Consider the following 27,729-nt stretch of genomic DNA (forward strand, 5'->3'; position numbering starts at 1 on the left):
ACAGAAAGGAGTTGAGAAAAGCTACTGTTTCGGTGTCCCGTCTGAGTTGTACGCAGTAGTATAGCAAAGTGTAGGCCTGCAGCAAGCACAGCCTTATTGGCGGGTAAAATTCCCAAGTATTCGGGACAGTCTTCTGTTTTAGGTTAGTAATAGTGCCAAGAGTTACAACCTCTAGAGGAGCATGCGGATAAGCTGCAACAAACATTGAAATAAAGGAAATTGCGTAAATGAGGAAGTTCGAGCTCTATTTGGTCTCTAAAGAAGTGACTTTCTTGTTCGCAGTCAACATTTAGCGCAGTTGGTGATCTTATAGATATATATACATGTAAACTCTGTAGGCTATCCGCGACCCGTCACACAAAAAACCCCGTCGAACACTCCCGACCCAGTCCCCTTCATTCAGTCCTACAGTGCGCCTTTTTTTTCTTTCTTCTAGCTGTGTGGTTATGGTTCCTGATTCGTGACGGTAACTGTGCTTCTCAAACAAAATACCTACTACCAGCATGCCTTCTGGGTTTGGACTTCATGGACTCAATCAACTCGAGGGCAAAGACGATATCGAAGACCCCGTGGATCTGGTATACGCGCTCCCCCACACCCAAGCTACTTCCCCACTTCCAACCTCATTCCCCTCGTAATTTTTTCTCGATATGTTCTCCCTAGCTGATTTCTCCAAGGTTAAGACTGAGGGCATCAAAACACGTCACCACCACTTGGCCTATGAAGGTGGAAGTAATGCTTCGCCCACACAGGAGGAGACACAGAATTTCCCATATCACCCATCTGCTACTGTGTTTGTCCCTCTTTTCACAGATCTCACAGTTTGAATTGCTAACAGAAGTTGAGAATATGATATAGGCCATCCAAAGGTGCGACTAAGATTGGTACGCCGATGAGCAGCAGTCTAAAACCCAGAAAACATATGCCGGTATGCTTTACTCACGTTTTCCTAAGATTTGTGCTAAAGCCTAATACGAATAAATATCAAGGGAGGGCCACAGCCAGCAAACAATCTTTGGGGGAATCATAACGGAAGTGGATCGCGCAAGAGGATGAATCCTAAACCATCTATTGAATTCCCCAATGATCAACACCGCCCTAGGAAGCAGCAAAAAATGATTTCAGCTGTAGATCAAGCATCCGAAGACAGTGATGAAATCATGGAGGTATCTCCTATTTACGGGAAGAAAAAGGGCATGCAACAGGAGGAACTGGAAAATTTGCCACGGTCAAGAAATATCTCAAAATATTTTCCAGATGATCATGATTTATCAGAAGAAATGGAGGTAGATCCTAAGAAACCAGAATTTGGCAAAAAAGGATTGATAGAGCCAGAGCGCTTGCCCAATAAAAAGGAACTTAGAGGAGATGAAGGATTCATAAACAGCATTAACCAGCTTCCAGAACTGCTTAAAAGGGGGACAACTTCGGTACGTTATAACGCGAATTAAGAGGTATGAAAGATTGCGCTAATCCAATCTAGTCGTCTAGGGGACGCTGGAGCTCGCGAGGCGGAGAGAGCTCACGGGGTGGGGATAGCAAAACCCTCTCCCAAATGAGATGGTCGGCGAAAACCTACAAAAGATCCGCCAAGCCTCCTCGAGAACAATACATAGGCCAGTGTAAAAACTTTCGCCTTCTTTGCCTTCAGGCAGGCTTAGAATCCTATTCCAAAGAGGATTCGCCCGATTTATCCATCCAGATCCGGATATCGCCTTGCCCAGAGATAGAATGTTTTCAGGGAAAGGAAAGGGTGCGAAAAATCGATCTAACTGATCATAAAGCAATAAAAAAATTATATGTATGTCTATTACCAAAAATTTGTACTTTGTGGTATTTAATTTTGACAACTATTCCAGGTCAACACGCCTATTCGAAAATTTGCAATTCAAATTGCGCAGAGAGTCACGAGTGAAGCGGATCGGACAGTGATTTTTGTCTTAGAAGACATTGAGGATATTGAAGACTGCAAATCCGCCTTTAGGAATGTTGGAGTCATGCCTTCGGAGGCAGAAGAGTATGTGTGATACGGAACTCTCTAGTGGGTCAGTAACTGACAATAATAGAAAAACACTCGACAATATGTCTAATAAGCTCAAAGATTGGGAAGACCGCCGCCAGGCGAATACTTCTGAACCACAAGAGACTGAAGTTACTCGCCGATACAATACCCATGAAACCAAAAAGCTATCAAGGAACTTTAAAGTCGAAATTCCGGTCCTAAGGCGAAGCCCAAGAAGAACTAGAGCGTGCAGGGTAGAGAATGAAAATTCCAAGCGGCCTAGAGCGCCCTCTACGGAGGAATTCGAATATTCTTCTCCGATAGAAACGCAGTCACCGAAACCAAAGTTGGAATTGCCCAAGCCACCATGGGAAACTCCACTTGTATATCCCCCTAATGGTCCTAGAAAAGAGGTCATTGATTACGATGATTTAAAGAGACTTAACAGTAATTCATATTTGAATGACAATATTATCAATTTCTATCTAAAGTATGACTAACTTCCCCTCAGTTTTCGTTATTAAGACTGACTGGTTTGCAGATATATAGAGGTTCAACTTGGTCACAAGAATCCTGAAGTAGCAAAGGAAACCTATTTCCTAAACACGTTTTTTTACGAGCGATTGACCAAAAGAGATGACAAGAAGTAGGTCGGCCTAGAATCCCCAGCAGGAAATCCTTCTTACACTTTATTAGGAAACGGGACATTGATTCAGTTCTCAAATGGACTGCAAAAGTAGACATATTCAAAACCAGTTATATTATCATCCCAATAAATGAATCGTAGGTATTTTTCTGTATTTATGAAGTACCAACGTCTAACTTGCAGCAGGACACACTGGTATCTAGCCATTATTTGCAACCTTTGCAACATTGGACGAAAGATAAGCGACAAGGCTTTAGACTCGCCTGGTGGAGGTGGTTCAATCGACTTAGAATCTAGTCAAACATTAATCGAATCTAAAAGTGATGGCCCAGATGTATTTTCAACAAATACTTTGGATACTAGTGGTGTTGCAGAATCACTCGTGTCAATGGCACGTGATGATGATGATGATGATTTAGAGATTGTGGCAACACAGGATAATCTCGAACATATGGCCCTCGATGTGGAGTCACCCATGGAGAACGAAGGAACGGCCAATACTAATGGCACAGAAATCATCGACGTAGATTCTTCCATACAGAGATCTAAATTCAAAGGCAGGAGCAAGCTAAAGGCTAAAGCCAAGTCACCGCTGAAGAAAATAAAAAACGCCATGCCACCTGATACGTAGGTTTTCCGGAATAAAGAAAAATAAGCGTTTAAAGCTTACATTTTATAGACCATCTATAGTCATACTCGATTCTATGGGATTTGGCCCAACAGCCCATAACGGAACGATCAGAAATCTTCGAGAGTGGTTAGTGGCCGAAGCACAGAAAAAGCGAAATTTAAGGATTGATACCGGTGACATTCATGCTGCCTTTGGCAAGGTAACAGATTAGTGCTATGCTATCTACGCGATGACAGTATATTAATTGCCGTTGATTAGGTGCCCAGTCAGACCAACTGGTACGACTGTGGGTTATTTCTACTACACTACGTCGAGTTATTTTTCGAGCAACCAATTGAATTCACCACCTTATTTCTCGCAAAAGCGGATCGCGTATCTGATACAGCGTTTTGGCGCAAAGAAGAAATTAAGAGGATGCGTGAGAAGCTTTTCCATCTTTTCGTTCAATTACATAACGAACAAGAGGCAGTGTTGTCGAAACAGAATGTCTCTCGCCAAGAGTTGAATGAAAATGGGAGTTCAAACCAAAATATGGCGGAAGGAAGCAAACCTTCTCCAGACCTGATGAAGGGTGTGGAGGACTCAGAACAGGATAAAGACATGCAAGACACGCATACAGGCTCTGAACCCATAACTGCGGGCCAAGAATCTGGGTTCGAAAGGTTCAAAGGCGAGCTAGGGGATCTTTTCGCATCCGATAGGAATCTGGGTGAGCGCAACATGGTACGGGTCGCAGATAAGGTTGTATTTCAGCCAAAAAATCTGGAGGAGACACCCAACAGCACTCCACAATCTAATAGGAGAATAACCCTACCATTTCGAAACGGTCACGACGGTGAAGGTGTGGTCACATAGCCGCACCATTTCGTGATGCGGTAACTACGATTTCTTCTTTATTTTCCTTTCATCCCATGGGGACTATCAGAATGGAGTTTTATTATTTCCCAAGTTTCTTTTGCTGTATCTGGCGTCTTTTAAGGTTGGGCCTGGTATTATGGGTCAGGTTTGTGCTAGTCAATGAGTTCTGTACTTAATATGACAATAGAGGTCATATTCCCCTCTTACCCAGCGCCGCCATTTCATTTTACTATTTTTAATACTCCTTGAATGTATTATTTTGGGGACTAGTCTACCAGTATTTACCTGCTGACTCCGCAGCAGGTCGATCTTTCTACACTAGAGCGAACTTGGATAATGATGGTAAATATTTTTTCTATTCAAAGCCAAAACCTCTTCGCTTTTGGATCTATGTATATGAGGGAATTCGTACAAATGTGATACCCCCAGACCACGCAGTTGAAGGGGGATAACTAAGAAAACCGTAACCTAACCGGACTCCCCCCCCAAAAAAAAAAAAAAAAGAATAACGATAGAAAATAGCATCAAGAGCTCAATCCCGACCGAACCAAATGCGAGTCTCAAAACATGAATGGAAAATATATACTACTATTACAGAACTGATACGAATGAGAACAAGGTGGCTTTTTAGGCAACTGAAGTTTGACCTTGACTATGACTGTGAGTCAGGCTCTCGCGCGATATAGTCGACTTTTGTTCGTCTGATCCAGCGCGGATGGAATGTGTGGCGTTGTCCATCTGCCTGCGGGTGTGCTCGAAAAGTATCCTGTTATATGAAAAATTAGTTCATGATTCTAATTTGAATTTGGACTGAACATTAAGGGACTAGACGACATACCTGGCGTACTTGCTCATGGGATCGTCTTGGTTCTGATTATCATATGAGGCGTCGTAGCTCTGCTCAGAGTGGTGTCCTCCATTGTTCATATATGAGCTAGTGGATTGCATGTTTGAAGAAGAGGCCATTCTTGTTGAAACAGTCATTTTATTGATTGGTGTTGGTATTTAGTATTAAAATAATATAGAGGATGGAAGGGCAATGATAGAAGAGGATTTTTTGTGTGGAAAGGTAAGAAGCCGTCAATTTAATTGCTCGAAAGGTATTTGGAGTATTGTTAAAAGAGCACAAGGGTACCGGTTGTAGGTAGCAGTAGTGGTGGTGGTGGTGGTAGTAGTAGTAGTAAGTAGCAGTCGCTGGTGATAGTTGATGAAGCGTGATTGATGTGAGAAATCATGCACCGGGGAACAAGCTTTTATATACATGAATGCTTAGGCCACAAGTTCTACCACACACCTCCACCACCACCACGACCACCACCAACGACAGGTACTCTACGTAGATACAGTTTGTGATAGAGTAGACGTCAATCAACCTTATGGAAAGTTGGTGATGTCCATCCAATCAACGATCTTGCCACACTTTCGGCTAAGCGTCTCATTGAACCCTATGCAACCTGCATGCACCTATGTGCCCCTTCCCAAGAGTGAGCTCACGAGTTCTGTGTAAACCAAAAGGATAAGCGGACGACAGGGCGTTTCTGCTTCATAGACACGGTTTCCCTGCAAATCGTCATGACCGTGGGAGGGGGTGGGGGGGACGCTCGCTGACCTAATCTGGTTGGCGCCATATTACGGAAAAAGGGGTGAATAGTCAACATTCTACCCGCTGAAGAAAGCGAATTTCGAACAATTCGATGGAGCATCGCCCTTTCCTTTCCCTTGAAAACGCACGGTGGAGGTTGCAGCAGTCCATTGCGGGTCTCGCGTACATGTGATGTCATGATCGGCGTTGGACCCTTATTTTGTGGGGGGTGGCTGCAGTTATCCAAGTCTTTGATAAAAAAAACGCTTAAGTCTTGGCTTCCATACCACATCGTCCGGTTTCGAATCATGACGCTAATCCGGGATAAGCTGTTTGTTCTGTCAAAAACCGGCACCATGCCATTTTACTTTTGTAGAGTTGACGCTGCGATAGCAGCCATGATGCGAACTAGCAGTAGATATCTCTGTATTTGCTACGTCGTCATTACAGCAGCGCTTGCAGTACTCTCTACCTAATAGGCCCATGCCAAGACCCATTATTCATGGTCTTGCCAAGAAATCGTTACTTACAGGCATGCTGGGTATATCAATACGGTACGGTATGCAGGTTGTAGCTGGTACAAGAACTTTCCCTCAGAGTACATGTAGTCTTAGACACAGTGCGCAGGCGGCGTTGCTGGCCCATCCTGTTTAATGATAAACATCTTTTTTTGGCCAAGCGTCCTGGAATTCCTCAAAAGGGGTTTTAAAGGGTTTAAAAAAAAATGTCTAGACAGCCGTTGCAGATGCCACAATTGTGGTTAACTAGGAACCGGATATGGCTGTATCAGCAAACCCCATCCGTAGTCCCTAATCGAAAAAAATAAAGTACGCTTGCACGCTTGTAGCCCATGTTCTGAATGTGAAACAACGTCAAGCTGCCTTGAAGAGTGAAGATTCCCCATAAACCAGAGCGGTGGCCAATTACATTCGGACGATTCACGGTGTCCTGGTATTGATATTCGCAATCGGATCGTCATCGTGAGGCATTTGCCCAATAATCTGGGGAAGTTTCATGCTCGAGATGGCTAAAAGGAGTTACCGTTACCGTATGGGATTCAATTTCTTGAAAAAACCTACAATCGGGAAAAGTAGAAACCCCTATGCCATGATATCGATGAATATGTACGATGCCATAACCTTTAAAGCGCATCTACCAACTTAATCCTTGGTAGGATGTCGCGTTTCCTTCTCCTGAGCGTATTATCCTGAAAGACAACGCCATGTATTCAAGGATTTACTTACTGGTAAATACATGAAAATGAATCCCCCTCCTTCCCTAAATAAACCCAAGCACGGCACAGTAATCTTCCCCCCCGCCCCACCCTCCCTGCCCCCCCCTCCCTACCTCGTATCGCATTTCTAGAGCAATCATCAAAAAAAAGGATACAAATTGGAAAAAAAGCAAACAGATGAAAACGCGAAAGAGAAAGGATCAACCATTTCTCAGGGGATGCGTGGAAGAAGATTCCCTGCCATAAGTCCCTGGCCCGGTTGCTGGCGAAGTTGCCCTTGATTGAATTGGGCTCCCCCGAATGGAGACACTCGACGCCCGCATCCCTATTGAGCCTCGGGTTCTTGTGTTTACTTGTCTTTCGTGTTCCAGCCGCGCTATACGCTCCTCCCGTTCCTTGAGTTGAAGTGACAGGCTCTCTATCTGCTTATCCCGAGCTTGAACCTGGCTCTCATGTTGCATTCTTCGTAGTTGCACGACGACATCAGCACCCCTTCTCTCCAGGACCGAATTCTCTTCTTGTAGCCTTGTATTATCCACCTTCAGCACAAGTGCGCCATTTGAGGCCTCCTGGTACTTTTCCCGTACGAAATCGAACTCCTTGTCTCGTACCTGCAACTTGCCCTCCACCGAACGGAGTTTCTCATTCAGCTTTTCATTCTCCGCACGCGATTGTTCGAGTGCAGCCTTGTCGGGCGGTCCAGCCAGAAGTCTTGCGCGAGCTTCTTTTAATTCTTCATCAGCCTTATTTCGCTCGTTCCTCGCCTTCGTCAACTCTTTCGACATGTGTTCTTTACGATTTTCTGCGTCCCTTTGGGTCTTCTGGGACTTCTTCAACTCTTTTCTGGCCTCGGCGAGGTTCTTCTTCAACTCGTCATGTCGAAGTTGGAGTCTTCCAGTGGACTCCATCCACTGTTGTAAGTCCTCTGCTTGTCTCCTGAACGCAGCAACCAGTTGTTCCCGAGACTACACAAGTTAGGCGCCCCCACACACTCCAAAGAAATAAGAAGAAACTAACCAATGACTCTATATTCAAACCGTTTGTGCTCGAGATTTCAGGGAACGTCACCAGATTATCCTTTGGTATATCCTCCACTTCTTCCTCCTCCTCGTCTTTCTCCTCGGCCGTTGCGCTATGATCCATACTACTCTCTGTCTCCATAGCCGTCACACCGTGCTCCGTTCTGTTATCTTCCATCGCCGTCTGATCACCCTCAGAAATATCCATAGCCACAGATTCCGACATAGTAAGGTTGTTTTCATCGTCTGTCTGCATTGGGACACTCAGTGAATGCGGATCGATTGGTGTTTGGCTCGCCATAGAGTCACTAACTTGCATGACAGCCCCAGCTGCATGCGGTGACGGGCTCTCAACAAGCCCATGAATAGGGCCCATTGGCTCGGGATCATTGACCCTCGTTCGTTTAGCATCTTGTTGTGATGATACCACAGTCTGTGTTTCCTACGCGGTCCAATGAGCTACTCAGCCAGAATGGATATAAAATCAAATTGGGGTCTTACCTGTCTTTTTCTCTTATCGCTCCCTTCGTTGCCAGAAGAATTATTAGTGCTAGTGCTAGTGCTAGTGCTAGCTGTAGGCTGAGCGTGACTTGTTATCTCAAAGAGCGGCAGTTCCGGAATCTCGGGGATCTCCAATTTCCCGTCCGCCTTCTTCTGCAGCCATTTCGTGATCTTTGTTGGCGCGCGAGAGATTGCGGACCCGTAGTCCTGTGTTGCAATGCCCACTTGTTGCCGTAGATTCTTCAGCGTCTCGATGTAGACATAGAGTGGAATCTCCTGGCCAGGCGGGCTGCAGAGGCGGAGATGCTCAATTGTGTTTATGGCAACTAATCGGAAAACCGGTGCAAGCTTGTTCGCCTCATAGGAGTTACTACGGCATTTCTGAACATCGTGTAGGCTTGCGTCGAAACTTGAGTCCATAGCAATGAGACAGTCGGCCACATTCTAAAAAAAAGTAAGCTTTGGTTTTCCCCTCCTATCGGGGCTAGAATCAACACTTACCACAACAGCACCGCTTTTGGAGCTCGGCAGAAGAAATACTCTCACTAGGCCCTCGTTATCGTCGTGCGGTATCTTTGGCAACGTACTAAGCTGATCCAGCCTGGTGTAGGCGATTCTAATCCCCCTCAAGAATATTTCCAGCATATCCTGATCCTCATTAGACCACTTCGAATAAAGAGTGGTGGTGTGTACTCACGATTAACGTTCCTCTCTCTGCCACAATCACAATCTTCAGATGCTGCTGCTTCACCGCCACCAAGAACGCACGCAAAAACACAAACTTGCTGCTCATGGCCGCGTGGTAGTCGGCCTCCTTGCCTGCCGCGGCATCCGAGACCTCAATCTTGTCCATCAGTAGATCTGGGTGCGTAGCAATCTTGCCGCTGTTCTCCAGGATCTTCTCCATGGTCCTTACGAGATCAGCGTCTGCGCCGTAGGGGTTGGAGAGATATCGTTTGATCTCGCCGTGCTTTTCGATGATTGAAGTGAGATATGCTGTTTTCTGGTCGATTGCCTTGGGGGTGACGGTTTTTGTACGTAGAGGCAGGCCGATTGCGTATTCCGCCGGGCCGAGATATGGGGCTCTGAATGGCGATTGCATCTTCGTTTGCGGCTCCGATTGCTGTCGTGATTGCGGCTGTGGTTCTGGTTCTAATTGCGGTTGCGGTTCTAGCTGCGGTTCTAGTTGTGGTTGCGGTTGTACCTCTATCTCTATACTCTGTATCGCCACATCCTGTATCTCTACATCCTGTATCGCTGCTGCCTGGGCGGGCGCATCCTCAATGACGGCCAAATCTATCTGAATATCGTCGGCCGAAGCCTCCTCCTTCACGGCCACGCTCTCCGCCGGCGTAGTAACAGCAGGGCTCCCGGGCATTACACCCCCCACTCCATTTCCCACCACAGTACTAGGCGTTGCTGGATTCGACGGCGGAGTCGACGGAGCCGGCAGCGCCGCTGGAATCGGCGGGGTCGCAGGAACGGGCGAGAACTGGCTCCGTGCGCTCCTCGCAGTCAGGATCTTTGCGTTGCGCTCCTCCCTCCTTTTCGCGAGGCGCTCCCGCAGCAGGAGTGCCTGGGCGCCGGACATGTCCTCTGCGGCGTCTTTCTGTGGTGCTTCTTTCCGCCGCCGCTTAGAGACCTTGGGCGCGGGTCTTGGCTCCCGGTTGACGAACCAGCTCGAGAATGCGGCTATCGGCGGCGCGGGGGCGGGCGAGAGTTGGGCGGATTGGGGGTTGGTGGGGGGGCTTGACGGAGCTGTTGGCCCTGGCGGCGGTGTTTGATGGGCTGCTGCTGCTGCTGCTACTACTGTTGCCGTTGCTGTTGCTGTTGCCGTTGCTGCCAAGACTTGGGGTGGCCCACTCTCGTTAGTAGCTAATGCAGGAGGATCCCGGTTGATGACAGCGCTAGTCGCGGCAGTGGTGCTCGTGGTTGTTGCTGTTGCTGGGATCGATATCCTGGTGGGCTGCTGTACGGCAGCTTCGACGACTTCAGAGTGTTTTGGGTGCTGGGGTACTGGCGCCTTTATAGCTTTTATATGTTCTTTTGATTTCGCAGAAGCTGCAGGAATTGCCGTTGCGCCCGGGGCGGGCTGTGACTGCGTATTGGCCAGTGCCGGCGTGCGCAGCAGCAGTTGTGCTTCTACTGGAGGTGGAGGTGGAGGAGCAGGTGGTGGTGGTGGTGCTGGTGGTGCTGGTGGTGCTGGTGGTGCTGGTGGTGGTAGTAGAGTTGTTGTCCCCTCTTGGCCGCGTGCAATATGCGGCCTCTTTCGAGTGTTGCTGTTGTGGCCTGCCGCTGCAGGCTGAGGCTGCTGTGGGGTCTCCGGTACTATGGTGCTGCCCGGGCCCTCCTCCCCCGGTTCTGTGCCTGAGGAGGTGGGGGTGACGATTTGCGAGGCGGGAACTAGCACGCTTTCTTCGTAGACCAGGAGAACGCTTTGGGAGGAGCGTTCGAGCTGGGATACTTTTGTGAAGCTTTCTACTATGATTTGCTGTTGCTGCTGCGGGGGAATTTGGGGGGGAGGCACTGAGGGCGGCTCTTCTTGCATAGGAGGGGACTCAGGATCGGAATTGTAGCTTGTGTATTGTGATCTATCAAAGCCAGGTATCTTCTCTATCACCACCTCAAACTCCTGTCGACGCTTGGGCAGAGCCTCCGCGGACGCTGTCACGGGTGCAGGGCTCAGTGGGGGGGCCTCCAGGTATGCGAGCGAGTCCGGGATCTCCTCCTGTGTAGACTGCGTTTCTTCGGTTTCCTCAACTGTCGGTGCCAGCGCAGATCTTGCAGACGCCGAAGAAAGCCGCCTGTCCCGTTGGCGACTTTTGCTTTGGCTTCTCAACCGCTTCGCTACCGGCTCAAAGAAGGGATCAATTTCTGGGGCTTTGCGTGCTTGCTTCTTCCTCTTCAACTCGGGTTGTTGGACGCCGCTGCTGCTGCTGCTGCTGCTGCTCCTGCAGGTACGAGACATGACGACGCGGCGCGTGGGTGGGTTGCGGGGTTGTTGCAATGGCGAGTGTATTTACGCGTTATGGTTATTTTGGGACGCGGGACTGTGGGGGGCGGGATTGAATGTGGGCAACGTGCGCGGGAGGGGGGAACATTGGGCGGTGCGGGCTTCATTCTACTTTGCTTGTATTTCTACTTGTTTATCTACTACTAGCGGTGGTTGCGGTGGTTGCGGTGGTCGTCGGTCGGTGAGCGACGGTGGTGGTGGTGGTGCGGGAGTGAGAGTGTGTGTGCGAGTGTGTGTGTGGGTGCGGGTGTCTAACCTCACAGACAATCACTCGTGCGGATGAGTGCTAGTGTGTGAGTGAGACCTCAGGGGAACAAGAGGAGGCGGGAGGGGTCACGCCCTCTCGTTCCACACCGTCTGCACGCCGAGCGAGGAGGGGAAGAGGAGGACGGGCTTAAGCTTACCTTATCTCACCGTGAGGGAGGCCTGCTTCTGCTGTGTACCACAGACACGGATGCAAATACACACATGTGCTACAGTGTCATGATGTAGTAATCGCGATTGCAGTTCAGTTCACTTGCGGCGTGGAGCACAAAGCCACCAGCAGCACCAGCACCAGCACCAGCGCCCAGCCAGCAAAGTATTCACCACCACCGGCTTACATGTGTCTAGGGTTGTTGGGCTGATCAACCGCAATCAGTGGGTTGAGTGTTCGAGCTGTGGTTGTACTGATTGATTGATTGATTGATTGATTGACTGATTGATTGATTGATTGCATCCATACATCCGTCCGTTCATCCATTCATCAATCGCCTCTCCGCACACCCCTATTGCCATTATCTATCCTCTTATCCCTACATATTCAAGGCCCCGGAGCTTCCCGCCCACACCGCCCAGCTCAGCCGCAGCCCACCGCGAGGGCCAGACTCAGCTATCCACACACAGACGTACCCGTCAGTCCCCGTCTGGGTATCTGTCTGTCTTTGTGCGAGCACCAAGCAAGGAACCACGAGCATAGTAACACTCAGCTCCCCCAACACCACCACCACCACCACCACCACCACCACCACCACCACCACCACCATTCCCATTCCCATTCCATTCCCATAACCATTCCCACCACACCACTACACCGCCACTCCCACAACCATCCACACCACCACAATCAATCATCTCAGACAATCATCTCAGACAATCATCTCAGACAAACATCCCCAATGGCCGACTCCCCACCCCCCTCCTCAGACTGGCCCACCACCCTGACATCGCTCCCCCTCGCCTCTCTCAGCCCTACCAGTAGCAGCACCGCCGCCTCCTCCTCCTCCTCCTCCTCCACCTACATCACCGCCGTCGTCACACTAATATGGCCCTTCTCGTCGTCCAGCCGCACGCTCTCCATCGTAGCCTCCGAGCAGAATCCGATCCTCCGCCTCTCAAAGGGCCAGCTCCGCGTCAACTTCCACGGCCCCGCCGCGACCGGCGTCGACGCGCGCGGCCTGCAGAGCGGCGACCACGTGTGCATCTCGCTTGACGGCGCGCACTGGGAGGAATTGGCCAGCGCGAGCTCGAGGGACGTGCCGTGGGCGGTGAGCTTCGAGAAGAAGCTCACGATGAAGGTATACATGCCATGAAGCTAGGGAAAGGGCGGATACACGAAAGGGAGACACAGCTGGGAGCTAATCCGCGCGCGCGCTACAGATCAAATCGGGCGATACATGGAATAGCATCAATATCGATGCCGATGCCGACGCCGGCGCCGACGCCGACGCCGACCCGGGGCCGGAACCGGAGCTGTCGCCGGCAGTGGTGGAGGAGTCGTCGTACTCGCCTTCTACGGCGCATCCGGCGACACCTCCGGTGCGGCCGGCGCAGTTCAATGAGAGCGAGTGGGTGACCCCGGGCCTGTTTAAGCGCCGCCTAGCCTCCTCCCCCGACAGGGAGCCTGCGAACGTGTTTGCAATTGGCGAACAGGGTTTATTTGACGAGGTAGACGAGTACGACCTTGGGCACAGGAAGAAGCGTGCCCGGTTCAGCAACTCGTACCGCTTTGAGGAGGACGGCGACGCAGCTACGGTCGAGAGCGATGGGACACTAGAGGAGGCGCTCATGAACGGCATGGCGGGGGAGGAGGACATGGTAATTGAGCGCCCCGGGCATCCAAATCATGTAGATATGCCACCACCACCACCGCCGCCGCCACAATTGGCCCTCAATACAAACTTTGACGTGGGGGACACGCCGGATTCACCAGATCTCAAGCCGGTGCCAAGTGAGCAGCTGCCGATCATTTCCCCATTCCTCGGGAGAGGCCTGGCCGGCTTGGACTACATGGACTACAACTCGCGTACGCAAGACACAGAAGGCGCCGGCGACGCCGCGGGCGCGGAAGACATATCGCAGGGCTCTACGGGCAGCTCTACACTACGAAACGACTCACTAGACGACTTCCCCGGCGCGCCCGAAGTCGTCATAGTCCCCGTCGCCGAAGTCGACCACGACAGCTCCACAAACCCGCCCACAAACCCCACAAAGCTCGGCGGCACAAAGCCACCGACCACCCCCGGGCCCTCCGACGCACAGAAGCTCGCGGACCAGCGCCGCGGCAGCGTCAGCGAGGACGACCGCTTCCCCAGCGACTACGAGTCCGAGAAGGACAGCCTCTTCGACGAGTTCAGCGACAACGAGCTCCGGCGGCGCACCACAAAGTCGCGCACGCTCGGCAGGTCACCGCTCAAGAGCGTCGAGTCGCTGAAGCCGCGGCGGGCAACGCCGCTGCGCTCGAAGCTGACGCTGGAGACTAGCGTGGTCACCCCCGAGGTTGCGGTGAAGGAGGAGGGGGACCAGCCGAAGACGCCGTTCCTGTATCTGCCGACGCCGAGCCCGAAGACGGAGAAGAGGGGCATACAGTTCCCGCCGACGTCGGCGCCGCCGAAGTTTATGAGCCAGGAGTATGAGAGTGTTCTTGGCGGGGATATCAGCAGCCCGATACGGCGGCGGAGCAGCCTTTGGGGCATGAGGGAGGAGCCAATACCGAATGAGATTGATGCGTACTTTGGCAGGCCGAAGAAGAGCGCGGAGGTGCCGAGGGAGGTGGAGAGCGTAAGTGGGACGGATGAGGGCTTCTCGGGCTTCTCGACGCCGATGGAGGGAGACGATGACGACGACGATGAAGAGGACGACGATGACGAGGAGGAAGGGGGGGAAGAGGAGGAAGAAGATGAGGAGGAAGAGACATTCGGGATCGAGCTCGGGTTCCGGAGCGGCGTCACAACGAACGTAAGGCAGATCTCTACACCTACACCCATCCTACATAGATAGAAGTCGCACCACTAACAACAGAGCAGCTATCCGACTTCCCAGCCCTCGTCTCACTAACATGGGGCGCCGTCGTCGACCTCATCGCCGTCGTAACGCGCTCATGGCCAATCGGCCGCGCAAAGCGCGGCCAGAAGGACTACTACATCTCCATGCGCATCGTGGACTCCTCCTTCCCCGCTGGCATGACCGCCACCGTGCTCCGGCCGCACAAGGAGGCCCTCCCGGTCGTGCAGCTCGGCGACGTGGTGCTCCTCCGCTCTTTCAAGGTTTGATCTCCCCCTCTTGTGCCTCAAACCGCTTTGGCTAACCCCACCCCTCCCCCTGAAGATTACAACCCACAAGCACGACTTCGTCGCCACCTCGACACCAAACAGTGCCTGGGCTGTGTGGCGCGAACATGGCAAGGGGCGGCCCACGATCACGGGGCCGCCCGTGGAGTACGGCGAGGGCGAGGAGGCGTATGTCGCGGCGATTGCAGAGTGGTTTGAGAGGCTGGATCCGGAGACGAGGGAGCGGATGGTGAGGGGGAGCGGCGGTGAGGATGGTGATGATGCGGAGTTTGATCTGTAGCGTGTGGTGTCTCTCTTTTGTTTTATGATGTATGATAATGATGATGTTATTTCGATACCAGAAGGCAGGGCATGTAATGACGGGTTCGGGTTGTTGCAATGGGAAGCGTATCGATGTTGGCTATTTATGTAGGCGGGCGTTTTTATGTTTTTTTTTTTTTTCTCTTTTGTGCTTTTGTTGGTGTTTGTATTTACTGCGATGGGAGCGCCGGCCGGACTGCGGGTGGGCCGCGGCCGGGGGTTGTTCTTGTTGCTGCATGGGTTATCACTCGGCGTAGTAACGCCGTGGAAATGGCTATCTCTACTCCACCACGCACTGTCCCAACCGCGCACAGAACTGTCTGCATCGGAGTCCATTTCTGCCCTCCACAGCTACATACTGCTACAGCTAACCTACAAGCAAAGTACATGTCCTCCCTACACCCTATTAATGAAGTACTCAACCAATCAATCAATCAATCAATCAATCAATCCCCCCTACACCCTCACCACCATCTCCGCCGGCCTCACACTCCCCTTCACCACCCCGGCCTTCGTCAGAATGTCAACAGTCTTCTCCACAATCTTCTGCTCCACCACCCTCACGTCGTCGGCAAACTCAACCGTCCCCAGCCACGCCCTTGCGTCCTCCGCCGAGTAGTCCAGCTGCGTCGAGATGTACTCGACGGCCTCGTCGTAGTGCACATTGAAGTACTCGATGCCCTCGTTGACGGCCTGCAGGAACTCGCTCACGGCCGCCGGGTTGGTGTGCAGGAGGTCGCTGTGCGACACGATGTGCCAGGACGGCCAGGGCGTGTAGATCTCGCCGATCTGGCGGATCTCGTTGTTGTCGTAGTATTTTCTACCACGCCGTCAGCACCCTCACCGCGCAGCCAGAGAGGGGAGGGGGGGAAATGTACTTGGTCGTAAACACCTCCCACATAAACGCCTCCGCCTTCCCACCATTCACGCCATCCCTCAGCCCCTTAAACGTATCCAGCGCCACAAACTCAAACGGCTCCCTCCCACCCTCCAACCACCCGCGCTCCTCCGCGAGGACAAAGCCCATGACATAGCTGCCACTGCCGACCCTCGACACGCCCAGGCGCCCGCCCTTCAGGTCCTCCACAGCGTTCACCTTGGTCTGCTGCGCGCCGGCCGAGATGGCCCAGCACAGCGGCGACTTGACGTAGTTTCCGATGAGGCGGAAGTCTGGCGCGCCGTTGCCCAGCGCGGCGATCCAGCCCTCGGTGAGCCCGATGGCGAGGTCGAGCTCGTGCGAGGCGAGCGACTTGATCATGTGGCCCGTGCCGGAGGGGAAGGGGATGAGGGTGATGGCGAGGTTGTGGCGCGTGAAGAAGGAGTGGGTTTGTGCGAAGTGGAGGGGGGTGGAGAAGTGTTCTGCGGGTGTGGGGGGTTAGCGGGGCGGGGCGGGGAGGGGAGGAGGGGCGGGGGAAGGGGCGAGGGACGGACCGGGCACGAAGCCGACGCGGAGGGTGGTGGCTGTGGCCATGGGGGGCAATTGGGCAATTGGTAGGGTTCTGCAGTAGAAATTGTAGATACTGGCTGGCTGGCTTGGAGAGAGCTCACGATGTAGAGAGAAAGCGCACCCCACTTGTTCTGCGGGGCTCCGCTCAACCCTGTCAATGACCGTGATGCACGGATTACATACTCCCCTCTCCTCGCACTCCCCGGCCCACTCACGAAAAGTCACTCGTGCCCAGCCATTTCGTCATGCATTCTAAAATCACAACAGCGATTGATAAGATCTCGCCTCCCCCTCTTATCTCCCTCCATGACGCTGTGTGTCGCCGGTGGCGGGTTTAGTAAAGTACATGTAGGTACTAGTGACCCGCCCCTAGCCCCCCATCCAGCTAGGCCCCCCCACCCCCCCCGGTACCCGAAACCTTGGAATCCGGGGAGCCGCAGATAAGAGAGTGCATGTAGATACTCCTAGCTAGAACATGTATCTAGGCAGGAAAGATGCCCAACGGCAAGTAGAGCAACCTCCGCGATCACCGTTGGCTGCTGTGTGCCGGTGCTGTGTTACGTCGTTTCCCACCCCTTGCCTTGCCTTGATGACGAGAGTGAGTGAGTTGGTGTGACGGGAGCAGAGCAGACCAGAAACCAGGAAGCGCTGTACCGGCTCTGTCGGCTGCATGGATGGTCACTCGCTCGCTCGCTAGATGCATGTCTCGGCGCAACAACAACGGGGTCCATAACCAACATTCCCATATCTGTGGATACTTGATTTGCGGGCCAGGGCTAGCTCGGTAGATGGCATTCAATTGTGGACCCTTAGAAAGAAGGAAATCCTGGAACTTCCATCAAAGGCGGGACAGGCCTCTTGGCGGCGTAATTAAGCAAAGGAGGGAATCATTGGCATTGCATGCCTGCCTGCTCTTCAGGAGGCTGGAGAATAATAGAAATAAAATAAAATCATGTTTATTGATACGACATGCACAGACGGCAGCTATAGATTTACATGTATATCACCACTCGATTGATACCATGCCGATGTGCAGACGGTGCAGAGACGGGCCAGTCTGACAAGCTGTGAATATCAATCAAATCAAAAATGAAGATCGACATCAGTACAAAGAAAAAGCGAATCTAGACACCTACACCATACCATGCCGTACCGTACCCAGAAATACGGCTCTTGCATGCTTCTGACGATATATGATGCCCCTTAAAGATCCGACGTCACATCGTCATCCTCATCCTCCCCGTACAGGATTCTCGCGGCTTGCTTTGACTGTTCTCCTGCTCCTGTTGCTGTTGCTGCTGCTGCTCATGTCACAATCATCATACTCGTCCAGTGCGTCCGACAATGCCTGATTGCCTTTCTCCCACTCCTGGATGCCATCACAGATCGCCTTTCGCTTACGCAGCAGTCTGACGACACCAATCCTACCTTCCAGCTGCTCAGGATTCCTCCTCACCGTCCAACTCACCCTTCCTGCCCGAACCAGCGGCGTCACGCCGTCCACGTCGGTGGCATCAATCTCTGCGCCATAGTCTAGTAAAACTTGCGCCATCTGGACGTATCCGTTCGCGGCCGCGTTGTGAAGAGGTCGCCGCCCAATCTCGTTGACGCAGTCTGGGTTGGCGCCCCTTTCGAGGAGGAGCCGGACGGACGCGGTGAGATTTGTCTCTGCTCTTTTCTGCATGACATAGGCGGGGCACATCCTCGCCTCGCCATCGCTGGTGGGTTCCTCTGCCTGGAGTTGCTGAAGGGCCTTCCCCGCCTCGATGCGCATCCTCCTGGCCTCGTCACGAGTAGCTAGGTGAAGGGCGGTATTCCCCTCGTCGTTCTGTGTATCGATGTACCCGGCCTCCTTAACCTCTAAACTCTTTTCGTACCCATCCAGAAGCACCTTCAGCATCTCTTTAGAGTCTGTTTGTACTGCTGCGTAATGCAGTGCTGTCTCGCCGTAAACATTCCTACACCCAATCATTGCCCCTCTCTCCAGTAGAGCACTCACCATACCCATCCTTTCGCAGGCTACAGCCGACATCAGCGCCGTCTCCCCCAGCCGTGCGGGTGTCTCGATGCTGGCCCCCCTTCTCAACAGCATTTCAAACATGCGCATGTTTCCCCTAGTTATGGCCATCCTCAATGCCGTCTCTCCATCCTGTTCCCGATCTGTATCAATCTGTGCACCACGGTCCAGAAGCAGCTCCACCACACTCTCACGCACTGTATTGCTCCCTGCACCATACCCCAAAAGCGGCTCATACGCACCCTCACATCCCTGTCCTCCCGTATCCACCGCCCAATGCAGCGGTGTCGCCCCGCGTGCCTCCCGCACATTCACGTCCGCACCGTAGTCCAACAGCAGCGTTACCATCTCAACACTGCCATCACGGGCAACAAGGTGTAGAGCCGTACCATCATCATTGAAACGGCCGGAGTTCTCATTGATGTTTGCGCCGTTATCTAGGAGCGCGCGGACTGTGTCGAGGTGGTTGGATAAGGCGGCGGCCATGAGGGGCGTCCTATTGGTCCAGTCTTTGACTTCGATGTCGCATCCGGCGGCAACAAGAGGCGCAATGTTGTTCCTGAAGCCACGGGCGGCGGACCAGTGGAGTGGGCTTGAAGCGAGCTTCGAGGCGCGCTTGTATAGGAAGGGAGTGAGGAGACCATGGAAAGTGCGGTTGGTGCGGAGGAGCGCGTTGAGTGTATTGATGGGGAAGGACGGCGTTTCGACGATTAGAAGGATAACCTCGGCGGGCAGGTTGTAGATCGTTGCCATTGGTTCTGGTTTTGATATCAAGGGTCGGTGTGGTATTGTGGGAGGTTGTGAAGGAGTCAAGGCGGTAATGACTGTAATGACTGTTGCTACAGCTATTAGTAGCAACTGCCTTACACCTAACCCTGGCATAAATAAGCACACCGACCCTGGCGTCGGAGGAATGGCCAATTGCCAAATTTTTAATTCTTCGAAATTCTGTATTCTAGGAGAGTATATTAGAGTATAATCTGTTAAATTCTGTAAAATTGCAACCTACGTAGTATCCTCTCAGTGTAAGACTCAGCATTGTATAAGATCAAGAAAATGTATGCACATGTACGTATGCGAGTTCAGTATTGTAAGAGTTCGAAACGAGTCTCGAGCATCGCAGGTAGGATTCAATTTCAGGGTTGTTCATAAGAATCGAGTGCAATCCGGTCTATATATATGCCCATAGACTCGATCTTTCCAACAATATGTATTAATTATATCTTCTTGGTAGATAAAGACCACCTAGCTGCGAATGCAGTTTAGCTATTGGGGCGATATAAGAATCCGGAGGCAAGACTTCTCCGAATAACATGGGTAAAAAGTAAGCTTCTATCTACAGCTGCACTGCGCATTGAAACAACTGAGTTCTTACTTATGATAGCTTAAGATTGTACGGCCTGCTTCAACTCAGCAAATACCGAAAAGCTTTCCATCCATTGGCAATGAAAGTGGGTTGTGGAAGTTGTTGTGAATTAGGCAGTCAAGGAAGAGAATGCTTCTAAGGTAGAGACAGTGCCTTTTGAGTTTATTTTCTTCATTCTGATGCGGTCTAATGGTCATATATGCATAAAGAGAAAACTGAGACGTGTCATGGTAGCTTTGAACAAATACGTAGGATGGGGGGCTGTGGCCTGGCTTTTATTATTGCTACGTACATGTAACTTGTCTTTTTTCTTCTATAGTTCGAATTCAAGTTAGCTGGGCTATCTTAAATACAGATCCACATACCTCGTAGGAGAAGCTACATGTACCCCAGCTCTCCATGACGTTAAATGTCATCTGTCCCAATATATAGCTTTTAGTCTAGCTCTCGATCACCTAGCTACATGTAGTGAGATATCATTGTCACCTAGCTGGGGCCCTCTCACAACTGGTTCAAAAGTCCATGACTACTGTAGCTAGTAGAGCGTCGCCTACCTCTCTCGTCCAGAGTCTAGTCAGAGTAGCGGAGACCGAAGGTAAACGGGCTACATGTATAGTGTACCAACCAGTAAGCTCTACTCGAAGAAAACAGCTCCTAGATCGGAAGCTCTTCATTCCCAATTATGTCGAGTGGACTTGCTTTCAGCGGTATCTATTCTTGTAGCTGGTATCTATTCTTGTCGCTGGGGGACCTGTGCTCGAGCTCGAGGCACGGAATTTATTGGTTTATGATGCTCCACTTCAATATCTTTATTGTCACCGTACTTGTACAAAAAAGGAACAAAAGATTGCATTGATGGTCTAGCCATATCTACAACCCCCACCCCTGGATTGAACCCTGGACCTTCTGTAGCCGAAGGCAAGGCACAACCTCTCGGTGTCCGTCCGGAAGGCGAGTGGTAACCGTTAGGCCACTCGCCCATGTGTGTTCCTCGCCCCAAGTCCTATTTGAATGCCAAGATTACTGGTACACCGGGGTATGGGTACTAAGTATCCCCGGAAAATTGACTGAACATTTATCTAGGTAATGGTGGGATACTTTCCTTTTCTTCGGGATTCATGCCTTGTTATCTTTAAATACTTTTTTGATGATGCCGGTGACAATCATCAAGTATCACTCGACTGACTATAGCCCTATAACTACCCGCATGATCTACAGCGCATCAACCCCCAAAGCTGCGCAGTGGCTCCTCAAATACTCCTACAGCGGGCCTTGACGTCAAGTGGGTACTTGTATCGTGTGTACTCAATTAACGGTTACTACTACATAAGAACCTGACGTGCAGCAAGCGTGCTCACTGCTCAGCAACCTGTAGCCAGTGTGAATTGATGAAATGAAACACAACTATACTTACATGTACTTCTACTCTTGCATAAAGCGACAGCATGGAAGTACTCATGGTTAAATGGATCAAAGATATTGATGGTGGGTCTTATTATCTCCTTTCTAAGATGTTGCGGCTCTATTTATCTGAAGAGGTATTTACAAGTTTACATAAACCAACGCCAAGGCTCGGATTATCAAACAGCACCTTAATTCAATCATTGTCATCACAGATTCACTAACTTCACTTTCTAAGAAAACTCCTTGGGGCAGAAAAAAAAGCTTACTTCCCAGCCAATAGCCAAACTCCGGCCCTCGATGCGGGTAGGGAAAAAGGCTCAGTCCTTCGAGCAATAAAACAAAAACAACAAAAATTCCCAACCAGAATGAATACTAGTACTATAGAACGCCTTCCCTATGTACAAAAGGCTAACCAATTAATATTTTATTTTCCTTTCTCACTCATACCCGGCGGCCTCCAATCAAACAAGAAGAGCGCCTCCGAGCTCCACGGGCCAATATCGTGCTCCTTCTGGTATTCAACCGTGTCCTCTTTCTCCTCTATTCTGTACTGCGCATCGTTTGAAATGCCCTTGCCTTTATCGCCACTATTGTTCTGGTAAACTCTTGTCGGGGGCTGGAACTTGAAAGCGCTTAGGCTTTTCTTTACTGCCGGGGGAGGTGGGATCGGAGCATCATCGGCAAAATCTACCATAACTACATCCTCGTTCGGGGTTTTGTCTGTAACCGTGGGCGGAGAAGGTGCTTTTGAGGCTGGTTCCTTTCTGGGCTTTTTAGCTACACTCTCCCGGTCCTTTGTACCTCTAGATGGTTCTTTTGGGGCCACCGGAGAAGGTCTTTGGCACAGGAGCTTGGTTCTTTTCCGTTTTGCGGTGTTTCCCAGCAGAATTTTACCAGTAGTTACGAGGGGCTCGAATGGCTCCTTCTCCTTTTCACTTTCATCGCCGGAACTCGTGATTGGATCACTATCAACCACCGCCACTTGAGGGTTTCTCAAGGGAGCAGCAGAAGACCTCTGGTTCCGTAAAGGTTGAGATATACGGGAATTGCTGCCTTCACCCGTATCCGTGTTTGACATAGCCACCCGGCCCCTGCTTGGAGTTTTTTCGGGCGAGGATATAGTCTTCCCCCTAGATGGGGGCTTGAATGCACGGGGATCATTATCTTGATTCCTAGACTCGTTCAATGACCGCTTTGAGGCACTGGCAGGTCTCAGGTCTGTTTCTTGGGCGGGTGGAGGAGATGCAGAAATACTAAAGTCGGGTGGGGACCCAAATAGCTCACCATCACTATCTGTGTCTATAACTAGATCTGGCGTGCTTTTGTTTACAGGAGCTGGATTCGAAAAAATATTATTGGTCCTACTATGTTTTAGGGGAGACTTTAGAGGTCGGACCGCATCAGAGAATCCGTTCAAGTTGAGAGACCCTCGGTTTACATGGGGTGGAGCTGGACATGAAGGGGCGTTCTTGCGCCCAATGGAGGACCGATGGTTCTGAGGAGGCCCCGGGGGTGCTTGTTGCTTGGAGGGCTGGTTTAATCGCCTATTAGGGCTTGGCGGACCGCCTAAAGCATTGAGCGGAGGCCGATAGCTAGTAGAAGATGTAGCTGCATCTGATACTTGCGGACCTGATTTCCGCAGCTGCTGTATTGGCGGATTGGGGTTCGAGATTCTATTTGACCTCTGAGCTGGCTCTATCCTCGTGGGGAGGCTTTGAGCTTGACCTAGTGACCCGCCCTGATATGGATGAGGATGTTGGATATTATTGTTCGCCCGTATGGACTGCTGTAAGCTCATACCCATATTCGTTGGCCTTTGCTGTACGGGCGTCTGAGGAAACCTCGCCGCAGCAGTCATGGGACGTTGGTGGGGAGTCGGTGTAGCATTCCGACTGCTAGGCCCCCAAGGTCCATGGCGATTCGCCTGGTTGGGTGTTTCCGAGCTTATGAGGGTATTTGCTACTTGGATTTGCTGTCTTCGTCAATAAGAGCAATATATTGAGGACATTTGATATACCCACCTGTTTTCGCTTCACGGTGGACGTAAATAATGGCGTTAGGTCTTGGACTACGGTTCCTTTGAAATCTTCGACTGTCACGAGGTGGTTTTCGAATTCCAGGTCGTCGCCTTCTTCGATTGCGTCGCGCCCGCGGAGGTACATGTCCGCCTGTGCAACAAGATCAGTACAATAATGACTTGTGCGGACGGCAGGAGAAATAACCCACCACAAGATGCCGAGCGTCATCATAGACCAATAGGCGCTTGTTGAATTTGTGAAATCGGAGGAATCCTATTGACTGTTAATACGGACTGTCCTAGAAGCTTGTCTCAAAGCGCGCCGAGTGAACGAACCGTCGTGCCATTTTTTGAGCTTTTGCTTTTTTTGCTATTGTCACAATGTCAGTAAATGACAGCGCTACGGTGTAGAGGAAGCATTTAGGGCTCCATACGGCTGTCCACAAAACCCGATACTCATCTACCGGGGCTGCTTGCGATGAGTGCGGATTCTCGCTCATGACTAGTGGGGCAGAGAGGGGAAGAGCTATCGTCGCGCGCGTCGGAGCTTTATGGGGAGACGCGTTCGGGTGGCGCTAATATGAGTTTCCACTATAATTTGTTTTAGGTCATCCCCACTATTAGATAATAAAACCTACATGTAACAAGCAGAATCATGGCTTCTACTAGTAGAGAAGCTTTTGATAAGTAATAGTATCAAATCAGGAAAGTATTTAGCCGTTTTGCATGAAGTAAAGAAAACGGAAATGCACAGAATGATCCTACACGGCTAATTTGGCCATTCGCCATTGACCCGGAAAGCACTGCCCCTAACCCTACCAGATGCCCAGAGCAAAATTGTATGTGGTCCGTAAGGATCAGAATGCAAGGCATGTATAGCCAGATTTTCTTTCTCAATGAATATCGATTCTATTACACATGAGATTTTGCCAGATTTTTGCAGTTATATGGTGCCCTACGCCGATTTTCGGCGTTGAGCGTCGTGCGAGTGATTATCTATGAACCACTACACGCAATCACTTCCCAAGCATCCAGGGCAACTCCTCCACCAACATCTCTCCATTGCCCCAGTTCAAGCCAATCAACCAAATCCAGAGCTTATCCTACCCAACTAAAGTATTGTCGTATCTACTTTCCATTATCAACCCTGTCTCTGGGTGGATGCATCATCATGTGCTCTATGTATGTACGCACTCTACCAGACGAAGTATGAAATTAAAAGAAGGGAAGAAAATTCGGTCCCATCCGGGTGTGGGCGTTCCAAAAACTAAATATTAAAAGAATGAGCCTGCTCAATACTAATCCAACCCAAATAAGTCAAGGCCAGCATCTACAAGTGCAAGCCACACTTAGAAATCTGGCACCTCGCATATGGTACCACCTGAATGCATCAGCTATATCAGTGTTCTGTGTCCCAACAGTACAATATTCGCCGTTTCGTCAGAAAACACAATCAGGCTAGGTGCACGAACCTAGAATTTTCGATGTACTTGCATAAGCCAGTTTCCCCGGCCCTGGCATCCACGGCGCTCGCCGGTAGAGGCTCTGGGCACCATGTTCAAGTTCATGGTTGATTAAGAAGATAGGGCATGCCTAAAGACACCACCATATCAGCTTAAGCACTCTAGCCAACCATCCAATCAGATCAGGCCTACGAACATTTTCGGGATTACTCCGAATCTGCATAGTCCACCTGGGTATTCCTGCAGCCTGGCAAGCATTGACCATAGTTTCATCTTGAGCCTGTCCAAACTTATACCACAGCAAAGAATCTTGATCCATCTCGCACGAGCATGTCTGATCGTGATCCCGGCTCATCGCGGACCGGAACGTAAAATCAGTTAATACAGGGAACGCCCCCGTCACCATCTTATTCGCCAGCCACTCCTTGTTTGTCCGTGCAGGGAGGGAAATCGTCATTTTTCGAAGATGCTGCGCGGCAAATACGGTATCCCATATCGTGTGCTTTTCGTTTGCTTCTTCCTCAGAGCTACCCAGAGTTCTTTCATGCAGAGTAACTAGGATCAACTTGAGTTCTTGGAGGAGGGGAACCAGAGTAAATATGGAGAATGCCAGGTGGTTGAATGTGCCCATTCCAAGTGGTCGACCTTTAGTCCACCATTGAAAATTTATGTTCAGGTGGGTGAGAGTGGGAATAGTGGAGGGTCTAAGTTTAAGTGACAATCGTCGAGCATTGCGCAGGTAGTTAATAAGGGGTCCGAAAGGCTCCGAAGTCATCTCTACCGTATTCCGAGGGGTCCTTTCGAAGCAATCGTAGGTTATTGACTCAATGCCTCGAAGTGGCAGATGCTCGAATATATCATTATAATTTGTATGGCAATTCGTGTGAATAGCCACAGATCGAAGGTTTGGAAGGAGGTGCAGACCCTTTTGCATCCACGCCGGGCTCGCAACCTCAACGTGCTCAAGATTGGTCCACCCACGAAATGTTCGCCGCATTCTTTCGGGGCTCCAGTCACATATACCATCCATATTCCGCCTGAATATCTCCAAATCCGTACCCGGAAGTAGGGTGGTGTACCAATTGGTAAAGTCCCATCGCGTCCAGTTTTGGTTTTCCTCTAGAGCCGACCATAGTTCATTCGGCAGCTCCGGTCTCCGGTCCAGACGATACTGAATTTCTGCTCTCCGAAAGCAACGATATTGGAGCTCTGGCCATAAATTTCCCAGACCAGATACTGACTCTAGCGTACTCGAGCAAATATTGAATATCCGGAACCACCGCTCAAGTAAAGAGCAATAAATCTCTTTCAATCGCCTATTCAGCTTATCGTAAGGCAGATATCTGATATCTGACGGGAGATACTGATTTGGTAATTTCAAACACCGGATTCGCGCAGTGAGATCTGGGCGGGATTTGAGAGTAAGGAGAAGCTTATCCAATTTTCTCCTCAGGGTATTCGATATCGGAGACTCGTGGGCCTTCATGTGGGACGGGCAGGAGCATGTTGGTGCTTCGAGATCTACATGGCTAAAGGGCTTGAGAGGCATTGAATCCCGCTGTCCATTGAATTGCAAATCAAGAGTCCCATACAGTACTTTTGTCGCATATTCGTTGAAAAACCGGCACGTGAGGGAAAGAGAATGAAGGTTTTTGTGCTGACGATAGATACAATCGTCTTCGTCCAAGTAACTTAAAACTAGCATCCATACCGATTTTGGAAGCACTGCAGTAGCTGGACCATACGGTTTTGGGCTCTTGAGTTTCCGCCGAAGTGAGATTAACTGAACTCGAGTATGTTTCGCTAAGGCCGTTTCTCGCATGGTGGGTTTTTCCTTCAAATGGGCGATAAGACAATTTGGATCTTCCTTAGCAGCCGGATAAATCTAATTGCACGCGAACAGCGGTATCAGAGAGAGACCTGGCGAAGCATAATCAATACATTGCGAGCACCCGAGGGTAGGCAGATATGCCCCTTGTTTTATATTCGCCATCCAAAAGGTAACAACGTACCTGATAGGTACGTGTAATAACTCAGCCGCGATGCTTGCTTTTGACGCCAGTTTCGCACCCTAGGGCGCTGCCACCTGCAGGATCAAGGCATAAGAACGGGCCAATAACTCTCAAATTGTTGAGTTTAGGCAGGTTAGTGACAGGAGTGACGACGAGTTTTGGAGACTTTCCAGCTGCCTAGATGTGGTGGTGCCTTACCAAGGCGACTGGTGGCCAGCACAGCCCGCAACCATCCAATGGGAGTGTGAGCCACCCTCATCGCGAATAAGGCGATGAGGAAGTCACAAGTCATCGGGACCCCGAAACGAGGATGAAACTTATGTTGGACAGCGGCAGAAATGTGCCCAGGGAACTTCCTCGGTAATTCTTGTCGTGGTTTTGAGTGTGTTGTTTTCCCTGGCCGATTTGGACAATCGAGTGATCTCTCATGACTACACTGGCAAACCGATGAGGATGGTTTCTCTGGAGACCAATTTCTGCCCACATCCTGAACAAGTTCGGCTCTTTCTTGTAGAATTAACAAGTAGATATGGTTATGTTATTTTACATGAGCCAGGTTAACGTTTTTAAAAGTTAACCATGAGATGCGCCATATGCATTTTAGAGAGAAGATATGCAGGCCTGTAACTTCTGGCCTTCCAGAATTGAACTATCCTCGGATCATCTAAA

General features: G+C 50.6%; 8 protein-coding genes across 8 annotated transcripts; 2 read left to right on the top strand and 6 right to left on the bottom strand.

Moving 5' to 3' along the window:
• Nucleotides 1-503: 503 nt before the first annotated feature.
• Nucleotides 504-4,134, top strand: H6S33_003960 (uncharacterized protein; the record flags this gene model as incomplete). The annotated part of the gene is made up of 12 exons (XM_044835315.1): nt 504-578; nt 678-793; nt 859-928; nt 990-1,430; nt 1,484-1,801; nt 1,860-2,017; nt 2,067-2,492; nt 2,544-2,648; nt 2,699-2,785; nt 2,835-3,275; nt 3,328-3,478; nt 3,538-4,134. The coding sequence occupies 12 exons, from the start codon at nt 504-506 to the stop codon at nt 4,132-4,134; spliced, it is 2,985 nt and encodes a 994-aa protein (XP_044691494.1).
• Nucleotides 4,135-4,764: 630 nt separating this feature from the next.
• H6S33_003961 (uncharacterized protein) lies at nt 4,765-5,121 on the bottom strand (the record flags this gene model as incomplete). Its single annotated transcript, XM_044835316.1, has 2 exons — nt 4,765-4,903; nt 4,976-5,121. 2 exons carry the CDS (start codon nt 5,119-5,121, stop codon nt 4,765-4,767), a joined length of 285 nt encoding a protein of 94 aa, XP_044691495.1.
• A 2,032-nt stretch (nt 5,122-7,153) lies between these two features.
• Nucleotides 7,154-11,441, bottom strand: H6S33_003962 (uncharacterized protein; the record flags this gene model as incomplete). Its single annotated transcript, XM_044835317.1, has 6 exons — nt 7,154-7,677; nt 7,750-7,918; nt 7,971-8,414; nt 8,474-8,917; nt 8,975-9,121; nt 9,171-11,441. 6 exons carry the CDS (start codon nt 11,439-11,441, stop codon nt 7,154-7,156), a joined length of 3,999 nt encoding a protein of 1,332 aa, XP_044691496.1.
• Nucleotides 11,442-12,643: 1,202 nt separating this feature from the next.
• Nucleotides 12,644-15,314, top strand: H6S33_003963 (uncharacterized protein; the record flags this gene model as incomplete). The annotated part of the gene is made up of 4 exons (XM_044835318.1): nt 12,644-13,042; nt 13,125-14,702; nt 14,771-15,010; nt 15,072-15,314. The coding sequence occupies 4 exons, from the start codon at nt 12,644-12,646 to the stop codon at nt 15,312-15,314; spliced, it is 2,460 nt and encodes an 819-aa protein (XP_044691497.1).
• A 476-nt stretch (nt 15,315-15,790) lies between these two features.
• On the bottom strand, nt 15,791-16,805 carry H6S33_003964 (uncharacterized protein; the record flags this gene model as incomplete). The annotated part of the gene is made up of 3 exons (XM_044835319.1): nt 15,791-16,154; nt 16,213-16,693; nt 16,766-16,805. The coding sequence occupies 3 exons, from the start codon at nt 16,803-16,805 to the stop codon at nt 15,791-15,793; spliced, it is 885 nt and encodes a 294-aa protein (XP_044691498.1).
• A 960-nt stretch (nt 16,806-17,765) lies between these two features.
• Nucleotides 17,766-19,551, bottom strand: H6S33_003965 (uncharacterized protein; the record flags this gene model as incomplete). The annotated part of the gene is made up of 5 exons (XM_044835320.1): nt 17,766-17,846; nt 17,918-17,983; nt 18,028-18,719; nt 18,781-18,800; nt 18,881-19,551. The coding sequence occupies 5 exons, from the start codon at nt 19,549-19,551 to the stop codon at nt 17,766-17,768; spliced, it is 1,530 nt and encodes a 509-aa protein (XP_044691499.1).
• Nucleotides 19,552-21,992: 2,441 nt separating this feature from the next.
• H6S33_003966 (uncharacterized protein) lies at nt 21,993-24,085 on the bottom strand (the record flags this gene model as incomplete). The annotated part of the gene is made up of 5 exons (XM_044835321.1): nt 21,993-23,540; nt 23,590-23,736; nt 23,795-23,859; nt 23,922-23,955; nt 24,020-24,085. 5 exons carry the CDS (start codon nt 24,083-24,085, stop codon nt 21,993-21,995), a joined length of 1,860 nt encoding a protein of 619 aa, XP_044691500.1.
• An 849-nt stretch (nt 24,086-24,934) lies between these two features.
• On the bottom strand, nt 24,935-26,870 carry H6S33_003967 (uncharacterized protein; the record flags this gene model as incomplete). The annotated part of the gene is made up of 3 exons (XM_044835322.1): nt 24,935-24,966; nt 25,058-25,178; nt 25,245-26,870. The coding sequence occupies 3 exons, from the start codon at nt 26,868-26,870 to the stop codon at nt 24,935-24,937; spliced, it is 1,779 nt and encodes a 592-aa protein (XP_044691501.1).
• Nucleotides 26,871-27,729: the final 859 nt, after the last annotated feature.

This window comes from Morchella sextelata (assembly GCF_020137385.1).
Source record: "Morchella sextelata strain SCLS chromosome Unknown scls_16, whole genome shotgun sequence".
Taxonomy (NCBI): domain Eukaryota; kingdom Fungi; phylum Ascomycota; class Pezizomycetes; order Pezizales; family Morchellaceae; genus Morchella; species Morchella sextelata.